Source organism: Lepisosteus oculatus, chromosome 3, assembly GCF_040954835.1.
Source record: "Lepisosteus oculatus isolate fLepOcu1 chromosome 3, fLepOcu1.hap2, whole genome shotgun sequence".
Taxonomy (NCBI): domain Eukaryota; kingdom Metazoa; phylum Chordata; class Actinopteri; order Semionotiformes; family Lepisosteidae; genus Lepisosteus; species Lepisosteus oculatus.
Window position 1 is genome coordinate 66,248,178 of NC_090698.1, and position 12,152 is coordinate 66,260,329.

The following is a 12,152-nucleotide window of genomic DNA, read 5'->3' on the forward strand; positions in this document are numbered from 1 at the left end:
ATCTGCGCGACACCTGACTCCTCAAGGGATAATCAATTTCGAACAGAAAGGTTCCCTTGGAAAAATTTTACAGCTCATTTAAAGATGGACATTGTTGTTATCAAAAATAATGTGGAAAGTGGAATAACATGAATTTTCACTATATATGAAATTATTAACAGCAATGTATACCATTTCCAACTACGAATGTCATCATTTTATATTATCAATTAAAATAACTGAAAGACAACAGCAAGTTGTATGTTAATTACATGGATTGTTCATCTGTGGCATCAGAGTTTGTGTTTTGATGACATACCTGGAAATGTTATTTTGTTGTGTCTTTATTGCAAGGTGAATATTAGAGGTCTAACTACAGTTACAGGCCATTCAGAGTCATACAGACAACACAATTTCTTTCCTTTTTTTAAACAGGAGCTCCTGAAGAAGACAGAGCTCCAACTAATCTACTGTTGGTTTTGTGTTTCCAATGGTGAAGTCTTTAAAAACCCAAGCTGTTACACCCCCGGGGGTACATTCAGTTTTACTATTGCCTTTCCACAGAAAAATCTTTTCAGGCAGTAGACGGGATTAAATGATGCTTCAGATGGTTGCATCTGCTAGCTTTACCACACAAACCACACAACCTCACCCACCTCAGTCCAACAGCTGAGACATTTCTGAATATCTTTGTGCTTACGTTTTGTGTCTAGTCTTTTTTTCATAAATGTATATGACTGAAAAATCAAGCTCAAATATTATAATAAATACCACATCATGATACTGCTTCTCTCACCTTATAATATGACTAAACTATAATTGCACTGCTAATCCTGTACTCAAAAGAATGTTTTCTAAATAATGACTTCTTTTGTTAGTATGAATGAGCGATATATCCAGCATTTAGCTGAAAATGACATGTACCAGTACTATACTTATATGAATGCCTTAAAGACTACATTTACTATTTGACAATTATTTTTGCTTTCAGTATTACTAAAATTGCTACCACAAAAACCACTGTTGCTCAAGCGAGATACCTGTTTTTATGGTCTTTACTATTACAACCATCACTTGTACCACATACAGTATGCAATGAGTCATGATAACAAATGATACAAAAGGGCCTTATATCCAGGAGGGAACCTACTTCACCCACTACAGAAATACTAACTCTAGAACTTTAAGACGACCAGGATGTGCAAGCACAAACTTTAGCTGAATTTAGCTGAAAATGACATGTACCAGTACTATACTTATATGAATGCCTTAAAGACTACATTTACTATTTGACAATTATTTTTGCTTTCAGTATTACTAAAATTGCTACCACAAAAACCACTGTTGCTCAAGCGAGATACCTGTTTTTATGGTCTTTACTATTACAACCATCACTTGTACCACATACAGTATGCAATGAGTCATGATAACAAATGATACAAAAGGGCCTTATATCCAGGAGGGAACCTACTTCACCCACTACAGAAATACTAACTCTAGAACTTTAAGACGACCAGGATGTGCAAGCACAAACTGGAATGAAACTAGGGCACTGGGCTTGACACCTCTATATTTATACATATAACAGTACTGTGGAAGACTTTACTTTAGCATCACATCCAAAGGATGACACACACACCCCTGCGTCCCATTCTGGAGCTTTGCTATTTTGGAAAGTCTGGAATAGAGGGAAGAGCACCACCTACTGGTCCACCAGTGGCAAGTGCAGCAGTATCCTGCAAGCATTTCTTGGAGGTCTCCCATCCCAGGACTGACGAGGCCTAGCTTTGCTTAACTTCCGAAATCTTACAAGATCAGGTTGACATGTTGCAAATACACACCCACTGCCTTACGCGGTGGAGGGAATTTGCCTCAATGAAGAGCTAGGCAGACAGGTGTTATCTGCAGAGTCCTGTGATGTGATGCACGCTACACTGCTCGTCTGCTGTGACTCTAACCACACTGATTACAATACGGTAACTACAGCTCATATAAGTACTTGTTTCCTTTACTATAGCCATTCCAGTATTAATTCATTTTGCATATTTTATTACATAAGTAACTACATCACTTCCTAAATTATTTATGAATATATATATACTGTAATTTTACTGTGTTCACAATGTCTATATTGAACTATTCCATTTTCATTTTCAAACAAAAGCTTCTGTTGACATCACCAGCTAAAGCAACAGAAAGGTGTTGTTTTTTTCAGCTTTGTTGCCAGCACATCATCATGAACACTACCTGACTGTTATTTGTAAACAGCCCAAGGTGAGCAGGAAAGAGACACCAGCGGAGTCATTGAGGGGCTTAAATAATGCAGAGTTCGTTCCCCCCATGTGAAAAGACAGAAGCCGTCCCCAATCCTCTCCTCAATGGCATTTCATCACAATACTGAGTTTCTGCCTATAAAAGGAATTCCTTTACACCAGAATAAAAAGACTGTTTTGGGTCAATGCAATTATCCTCGAGTGGCGCTGCAGCCTCAGAGCTCCTAGGTCCTGGGTTCGATTCCAGAGTGCGGTACCTTCTGTGTGGAGCATGCTCCCCATGTTCACAGGGGTTTATATCAGGTTCCCCCCACTTTTCAAAGGCGTGCTGGCTAGGTAAACTAGGGCCTTTATGTTGTCCCTGTGAGCGTGTGGGCTGACTGGCATGCTGTCCCAGGTGTAGCCCGAGCCCATCTTCCAGGAAAGACTCCGGGACAGTGACCCTCTCTGGGTTGAAACAGGTTTCTGAAAACAGGTGGATGTAATTGTCCTTTGAAATTGAGGATTCCTGTTTAAATTGACAACTAAAAGCCAAAGTTGACCAGACACAATAAACCAGGGGACAGTGGAATGGTGCTTAGCATTGCTGCCTCACAGCTCTGAGGCCCGCGAATTACTGCAATACAGGGCAGTGGGGGAGCCGGAGGCTATCCCAGCATGCAACGGGCGTAAGGCAGGATACACCCTGGATGGGACGCCAGTCCATCGCAGAGCATGCCCAGACACAAATCCGCACACACTCACACCAGGGCCAGTTTTTACCTGAAGCCAATTCATTTAGTCATACAGTACTGTATGTCTTTGCACTGTGGGAGAAAACCCCCCGTGCACACAGGGAGAGCGTACACACTTCCAGCAGCTAGCAGCACAGGAATCGAACCCAGGACCCCAGTGCTGTGAGGCAGCCAAGCTAAGATCTGCAGTTTTACTATTTTCAATCTCCCTTTGAACATTATTACAAGCTGGCTGACGCTTTTATCTAAAGCATCTTACATTTGTACCACTTTATACGTCTGGGAATTTCACTGTAGCCAAGGTTAATGCCTCACTCAAGAAGTGCCCCCACCTAGGACCGGAACCCACAGCCTTCCGGTTACACCTACTGTGCATTTAAGCACCCTGATTAAAAAAGAATATAAAAATGTGGTCAAAAATAGATCGTAGAATCTTGTACGGATCTAATGCTGCATTTAAACCAAATCATTTATTGGATTGGAAATTAAAGCATTCCCCATTATAAAGTTATAAAAGCTCATCGGCAGGAAGTGTCAGCATCAGCAGTGCTGACTTTTCTTTGTCTCACTTGCATCCTCATCTTAAGCACACATGCTTAGAGCAACACAAAGGTGCAATTTGGCAATTGCCTGTTAGGTGGCAGTAATTCATTTTTAAAGACTCAAATGCAAACTTCACACAAACAGGATTCTTTCTGCTTGTCTGCATGCGGCTCAGTGCTGTTTCCTAAACTGCTCAGCTTGGCAAGGGCAGGAGTGCAGACCGTCAGAGCGAAACAGCGAGTGAGGATAAGATGGCTGCCGAACACAAACACCATCGCCGCTTCCACAGCCAACAGCACCTTTGTGGTACGTCTAGACACGAAAGGGGGTAGCCCACGTTGTTTGTAGTACCTCAAAAGGGGCCGTGGTGCTTTCGTTTGTCTCAATGCGCGTGGAGTAGTGGGCAGCAGTATCATATGGAGGGATGGGGGGGAGGGGGTTAGAACAGATGAAAAATAATACTAAAACATCAACGCCAGAGAAAGAGAAAAGAAAAGTGCTGCGAGATAGGACCCCTGCATTTTTCACAGCAGATGTGGAGTCTGATCAATAAAATCAATAGGTAATGTTCGCTGACTTTAAAATGGTTAAAGAGGTTGCTGGCAAGAGACCATATGATGAATGACCAGTAGGCACCCGGACTGCAGAAAGGTCAGAGGTCACTATCACCTTGAGATATAATCTACAGCTGGCTCTCTTCCTACTGGACACTGATTGGGGTCGTAAAAGACGCTTATGTCGACCTTCTGGCATGTCCTAAGGAGCTGGCTGACCACTAACCCCCCTTTTTTAGTGCGGTCCAGCCAGCCCTTTCCTGTCCTGCGAAGCATTGATTGCTGGAGCTCCCTGATGGAGGTGCCAGCTGAGAGGTGAGTCTCTCTAGGCGAGGGTCTCTAATCGTACAACATCGCAAGACAAAAAGAAAAGAGAGCCTGTTGCCCTATGGATTTCGCTGGGATGTTATAATTAATTTAGAACTGATCAATGGCTACCAATAGGCAAACACTATGGTTAAATGTCCAAATTTACTTCCTACTAATCAATAGCTGTGTTAATGCAACATTCAGATTACATGCTGTAGAAGGGTTTTGTGGTAATGCACAGCAAAAGGAATTGTAGCCATTGTGCTTCTGTCCCTTAGAGGAGGCCATGGAGTATTGGAAAACAAAAAGGCATGACTCCAATGAGACCAAACCTCTCCCCTCAATTGGAGTTACATCTGTAAAAAGAAACGATGAGGCAGTGTGATATCTTGGGCTCCCATAATGACTTATCCTTTTTAAAGAGGAAACAGCTTGAGTCTAATGTTGGTGACAGAGAAAGCCGCAATACAGTAGTGAAAAGTTCCCTTGATTCAAACACCTTGAGAGCACATGTTCAACAACACGACAAGCCACATGTTTGTTTCTAAGTGAACTAGTAGTGTGCTTGGCATCATGGAGAAGGAGCAACATCCTTTACTGGGCACGGGGAAGATACATAGAATCCTCTCCTCAGGGCTAACCCTGGGCTAATATACACGGAAATACCTGTGCGTTCAATTAAAGACATCAAAAAAACATTCTATACCCAATGATTTCTCAAATTCATCGTGAGTCTTCTTTGTTCTGCTGCATTTCTTGTACACTGAGTAATTGTTTGTTCCTGTAGTAGCTGAGGGAGCACACAGTCTTGTTTTCAGGTGGAAATGCTGTTATCAAAAACACAGCCACAATCTCAGCATCTTTTTCAAGCAGGACAGCCACATATACAGCAGCAGGGCCCAGATATAAAGCTGTCTAATAAAGGTGGTGACAATGAACATAAGGACAAGGTCAGCACCGAATGCTAGAAGGAATCAAGCAGAAGACAGTGACACCTCACTACATAGTGATTTGAATACATTTTGCACTATCCCCTTAAAAAATTAAAATTTGTGCCATTCATTTTGAAACTGTTTTAATTACTTTTAATTGTCTGAAACTAAAGTGGCCGTGGCAAGGGGGAGCGACATTTCTCAGGATTCCTGTGAATATTCTGTTACTTAACAGATGCCATTAACTTTGAGACCAAAGGCCGCACCCTTTCCAGGAAATTTGGTGTATTTACTGCCCCACAGGGGATAGCAATCTCCTCATTTGGTCTTATGCTGACAGGCCAGCTGCTTATCACTTTAACCTGGTGTATCAGTGCTAGCCAGTGGTGACCTGGAGGGTGTTCACATTCAGACATACAGGATAAACAGCACCTCTGGTGGCAGAATCTCCCTGTGGAAAACTGCTTTTAACCTTCTGAGGGAACATTCCGCCTCCAGATAAAATGCAAGACGTATCCCCACAGACGAGCAAAAATATGCCGCATAAGGAGCTGCTACAGTACATGACGGGAGAAAAGGGAGTTTAAAAATGAGCCTACGCTTTTCTAAATAAAAACATATACAACGGTTTGGGCACAGACACACAATACATTTGCTTTTAACAACATCTTGCTAAGTGTTTGCAATCTTTTCAAACTGTTTTTTAATTATACATATATTATTTTAGCATTTACCCATTGATTTTTGTTCCTGGTATATCAACTAAATCATGCTTTCCCTCCGAGTCAATCAATGAAGGAGTTGAGCTGAAACATCTCCAAGGTCCTTTGGTGTCCTGGGATCATTAAATAATAGGGAGCTATCATTAGTTTTCCACTAATAGATTAGAAGCTTTGCTTTTCAGTCACCAAGAAAGCAGGAAGGGCACAGCTTGTTTTGAAATTCTCTTTAAAAATTCAGATCTTATTATATTTCTACACACGTACTGTATCTGAAGTCATTTAAAAATGGAAAGGGGGGGGGGGGGGGTGATTCACACTCTTTTGAATTATTATTCCTTTTTTTAATGTATCATCCTAAATGACCTCACCTAGTCCAGGTCACTCTCGCCCAATCAGACAAGGCCGCTACCATTGGCCAAAGCTCCTGTTCTGACATCTCTGAAGGAAAAATAAAGAAAAGGGATTCTTCCTGCTTATCAGCAGCCTGTCTGTAAGCCGGGAGTGAAATGATTGGAAATTCCCCAGGTGGTCTTCGATCCCCAGGGGATGAGTCTGAATTCGGCACAAAGGAAAGCTGCCTCCTCCCACACTCACACCCCCTCCCCTTCTGCCTGGCCACCTCCCCGTTCATTAGAAATGCACTCTTCAAAAAAGTGACTACCTCTCCGCAACCAGATTAGATTCAAGCCAAAATGTCAGCGACGGGATTTGAGCCTCCTGCTTGCGCAATGCAAGTGGGCTGACAGCAGCAGAATCTGCGGTGGAGACACGCTGGGGCTTTTCTGCGTGCCTTTTAAAGACCCCTCCCCCCCCCCACCGCCTCCCAGATGAGAAAGCACGCCGATACGCCAACGCCCCCCTCCCACCACCCCCAGGAAATTCACTTTGACAGCAACACAGAGCAGGTCATCTGCTAACGAAGTGCTCCCCTCCTCAGGTCTCCTGAGCCGTTCCCAATTCGAAATACAGGGTCCTCAGTTACGGTGGATTTAAAATGTCCTATCTAACTTTTGGAATTATTCCTCATACATTGTACGAATCACAGCAGATTGACTCGGAGCAAGTAAAATAAAAACGGATCTAACGGCAGAGAAAGAAAAGCAAAGCAAAAACTGAGCTATTGAAATGTTTTACTTAAAAAAAAAAACGTGCATTATTCAGCGAGGTACTGTAACTGTGCTCAGAACAGATCTCTGTGTTTTTGATATTCATTTGCTTTGCCATTGACCTTTGGTATTTGTACTTATTGACTGTCTTTCATTCCCAGTGCTATTGTGCAGAAACACCTTGAAGTGCCAGGCTTTAAGAATGACTCTCCTTTCTTATTTTTTCTTTGTTGCGTGGATTAGCTTGGCCTTGTCAGAGCACATTCTCTAGTTAGAGGCTGGAAATATTTCCCTCCTGACTCCCAGCTATTGATTTTTCAGCATCAGCCATGTCTGTGAACTGCAGGGGTGAAAGGTGAGAGTTCACTCGGCAGTGGCCAGCTTTAGCTTCCTATTAGTGTCATGTCCTTCTCTGGCATGTTCAGCTGATATGTCCTCTGATCGTGAGTGGAAGACATTCACTGGCCTTATATTAAATGACATTGAGCCAGGCCCTGAGGTTTAACACATTACTGGGCTTTATCTGTCCAGTCTGCCTAAGATGAAAGAAATGGCTCGACTAACCTGCCACACTGCCCTGCTTTATTACTACACTCAAAGAATAAATAATCGCACATTAATTACCACAGTGTGGTATCACCCAACAGTGTGTATCCAGTGTGTATATAAAATTACTAAACCAAAAATAATTGTCCCTTTCCTATACAGACCAATTTATACTGTATGTAGGTACAATTTTAACAAGAAATACACAACAGTGAGATTAGTACTATACCACTGGGCTTGTTATAGACTGTTGAATACAAATGTCTACAAATTATGTAATTAAAAACACAATTTTAGATTCATAAAAGCTGCAAGATGATAACAATTAAGTAAGGGCTTTTAAGGTAAGCATTTTAAATGGCAGCATTTACAAGCTGCAGACCTTGGCACCACCACTAAACATTGAAGATTGACATCACATTTTCTTTTTTAGTTTTTAAACCTTAAGCTGCTAATAACAGGCAAAGGTCTGCTCCTACAGATGCAATATCATGTAAAACATAGGCAAGGTACATAATCAACGAGGTAATGCTTTACCCTCATTACAAAGATAAACTAGAGCCACAGCATGATTTTAATTAAAAAAACAAACTTTTTGGAATAGTCTAAGTTCTGTGATCACGTATACTGTATACATAAGGGGTAGTGAAACAAAAAAATAAAAACTTTTTTAAATCCACCAGAACACAAACTGCAGGTACAGTACTTACAGAAGACATATATGGGAAAGAATCATCTGTTTCAAAAGGGGTGTGAACAATGATGAGGACGAAATCATATTGTTCTGTCAGTTTCCTTCTTTGAGAGATACGCCATGAATTCAAGTAATTTTACAATACCACTCAATTTCCACTTCATTTATTGAACACATAGATATACACGCAACACATTGTAACACAGCCTTTACAGTACAATTCCTGAATAAGAAGCACAGATATCAACATTGTCACGCACAGGTTTTTTGTACAGCACAGAGCATCTTCCACAGCTACAATGGTTTACCATCATACTGGTATTACTGTATTATGCTGAATCTGCTACTAATAATTTGACAATGAAGCTGTTTATGCATCTACATTTACAAGAAGGACAGTTCCAAATACAGGAGTAACTAATCAATAAAACACTAAAAGATCACATGGGAGTGACAATACAAATTTTTACTGCCGTACTGAAAGCGTAGCACAAAGAGTGCAAAAGCACTTGGTCTTTCTGTGATCATCTTCCTCTATTTTAACATCCTCTTAGGATAATGCAGCCGTTGTCATAATCCTTACATTTAACTGCTGGCTAACCTTATATTTAATTGCTGAGACTTGGCAAGAGAGACGAAGAGAGTTAGGAGCAGCAGTAAAAGCTAAAGAATTGACTGGTTCTTCACACAAGGAAAGTGCAGGCTGGATTCCAAACACCACATATGGAAAGGCTGAGAAATTCTGTCGATAATAGTGCCATTTTGTCCAAAATATAGGCGATCATGTTTCATACAATGCAACGGGTTTGACAAGCTGTGTTATTTTAGGATGTCATGAGTCTAAGAAAGTCCCTAGTTATGCGTATCATAAAGTTTTGGGGAAATACCATTCACGTGCGAATTACGAGTGAGAGCAACACTATAATATGAAATTGGCTAAATTAAAACCAGGATTTTATATATACAGCCTATTTTATATTTGTTGATCATTAAAACTTAAAAATCTGTAAAAATGGGAAGATTTTCAGCAAAGATCTATCCCTCAACAATGTAAGAACCACCCAAAAAGAATAAGCAAATAAATGCTATTCTGCATCTGTATGTGTAAGACGGGCAGATTGGTGTGCGGATCAAAACTGTCGACAACCTTGTGCTCATATGGAACTGAGGTGGCCATAGAGCTAGCAAAAACTAAAAATGAATTACGGTATCAGTAAGTCACGTGCATCGTTTTTCCAGTTAGCAGCATATGTAGAAAAGAACTTTGTGAAGTTTTTGATCTCTCTTAACCAGGACAGTGGGCTCATAAAGTTTGGAGCAGAAAATATGGAGTCTCAAAGGAAAACCATGTCCTACAAAGGACAATTGGCTCAGGAAGCTGAGAATTTTGTTTGCCGAAATTTACTGAGTGGCCAGGAGCTAAAATGTACAGTATGCTATTACAATCTGGCAAAGAAGAGACACTTTAATTGGTACCCCCACTGCTCAATCTTTATATACTGAAAATATGCTAGTGCAATCATAAGGGAACAGCCAAATGCACCCTGTTAAAGAGATTGCTTAAGTGCTTGCTTCATTGTCTCCTATTCGCAAATCCGCCTTACAGAACCACATCAATGTTACATGTAAATTGTGGTGATTTTTTAGAAGAAATGAACAGCAGCATTAAGAGCACTCAGAGACAGGATCGGCCAATTAACTCGCTACCACGCAGCTCAGTCCCAGCTTTATCCATAGCTGCCTGAAAGATTAAATATAAAGCAAACACCTAAAGATGAGAAAAATCTCATACTTTGTTTCGGCTTCGCTGAAATGGAAATGTCACGCCGAGCAGCAGTGCTGAGGCTAACTGCTCGAAGATTTCCACTATTATCTGTTCACAAGGGGGAGAGCTTTGAATTCTTGGACACCTGGGTCATATTTTTCATCTCAGCAACCTTTGGGGAGTCTTTAAATAACAGGGGCAGATACTGAAAAGTCCTTTCCTGAGCCATACAGCTAGACTACTTACATACTTTATACTACTTTCAGGGCTCCTTTCTCTAACTACAAATTGGCAAACCAATAGGTTGGCTACAGATTCTCTTGTCTAAAAAAATTCTGACATGGAGTCATACTGTATCATAACCTGGACAGGGAAATTCGTAGTGTGCGGCATCTACTTCTTCAAGATTAATTTTCCGTTTTAAGATAATCAAACAAAATCTGCTGTGATATGTAAATATACTCCAGGCCTGTTTTCACCCTGCCAGAGATTCAGCCTGCACAAAACAAAACACATCACTGATTTAACTGCGGCCAACAAATGTGTAAAATAATGACAACATTTTTAGCAGGTGGTTTAGGAGGATATTTTAGGCCTTCCTCAGAACCAGTACCTTTTTAAAAGATCATTTTTGAAAGAGCCTGTAAAGACCATCGATATGCTTGAGTATTTTAAATATTGACCGGTGCAGTGTTATAATTTTTCTATTAATAAATAATGGATCAGTAAAAATACAGAAATTAATGGTTCAAACATTCTATAGAGCACATTGACAACTAAAAGGAAGTTATTTCTTACACAGGCCCAGAACTTGCAAGATATAGAAGAAAGCAGCTTCAGTGTTTGGTCAAATGATCAGTATATATTAAAATACATTTATATGCACTTTGCCTCATCCATCAGCTAAACAGAAATTTCCATTCAGTGCAGTTTTTCTATTCTTACTGTATATTGTCTAATTAAGGTAGGAGATGCAGGATAACTGGCAATGCAACATTGGCTGGTTTCCTTATTGCAGTACTCATTTTTGTAACCACTGGAAATAGAAAACATTGCATAACGAGAACTAGATAATTTCACATTCTTTACAACATTTCCTACAATATGATATGAATTTTACACACATAACCTTGAGTTTAATACTTAGTCGTACTGGATCCCGGCGGAGGAATGCCCCTGTGTAGTTTTAAACTGGGATGATCAGTGCTTTGAACGAGTGAAAGAAAAATGCCCCTTGAGAAAAAACTAGTGAGTATAATAGGCTCTTGGCGCCAAGAAACTCAGCTGCAAACGAACTCGGGAGTGTACGAGGCCGGAAGGCCTGGGTCTTGACAAGGTGCGAAGCACAGACTTGAAGAGACAAGCCTCTTTTATTAAACAATATAAGCACTAGGAGGGCAGATCGGAAATGTAAACAACCAGAAGGTGTAAACAGCAGTACGTGGCCTATGTGACTGGGTCTGTGCAGGGGGAGTGGGAGAGGCAGGGAGGTGCTCAGACCATGAAACGGTGCTCTTTGCCATCGTGCGCCATCAGGATGACGTTGCGGTTGGAGGTCCAGATGAGCCGGGCCAGCTTCAGCGCGTTCTGCGAACCGGGAGACGCAGGCTGCACCGGGGGAACCTGGTAGGTTTTGATGCAGCGCAGCTGGGGGGCGGAGTTCAACATGCCGATACTGCCCAGCAAGGAGGTGTTCATCTGTGGGGAAAGGAAACACAGCTCTCACACACCGCTGACTCGTTCCCCTTTCCCGTCTGCTGCTTTTGTCCTTTCACATGCTCTTGCCTCATAGCACGCCCTCGCGCAATGAAGAGCACCGTAATTACTACTGAAAACAGGTCACTTCTTCTTACAGGATCATTCCATTCGTAAAAACCACCAGACAGCAGAAATACGTGTGCAGCCCTCAGGGTCCTTACAGTGACAACGTACAGCAGGCGCCATAACGTAAATACGGAGTGATACAGTATATTCAGTAATGTGGCAGTGTTAGTA

At 41.4% G+C, this 12,152-nt stretch overlaps 1 protein-coding gene across 4 annotated transcripts in view; it reads right to left on the reverse strand.

The window, feature by feature from the left end:
- Positions 1–8,540: 8,540 nt before the first annotated feature.
- LOC102691386 (WD repeat-containing protein 7) overlaps positions 8,541–12,152 on the reverse strand; it is a 213,404-nt gene continuing 209,792 nt past the window's right edge. For all 4 annotated transcript variants that reach the window (XM_069187378.1, XM_069187377.1, XM_069187376.1 and 1 more), the window contains one exon: positions 8,541–11,855. In XM_069187378.1, coding sequence (XP_069043479.1) covers positions 11,652–11,855 — 204 coding nt within the window. In that variant the 3' untranslated portion in view covers positions 8,541–11,651. The remainder of the gene's footprint in view (positions 11,856–12,152) is intronic.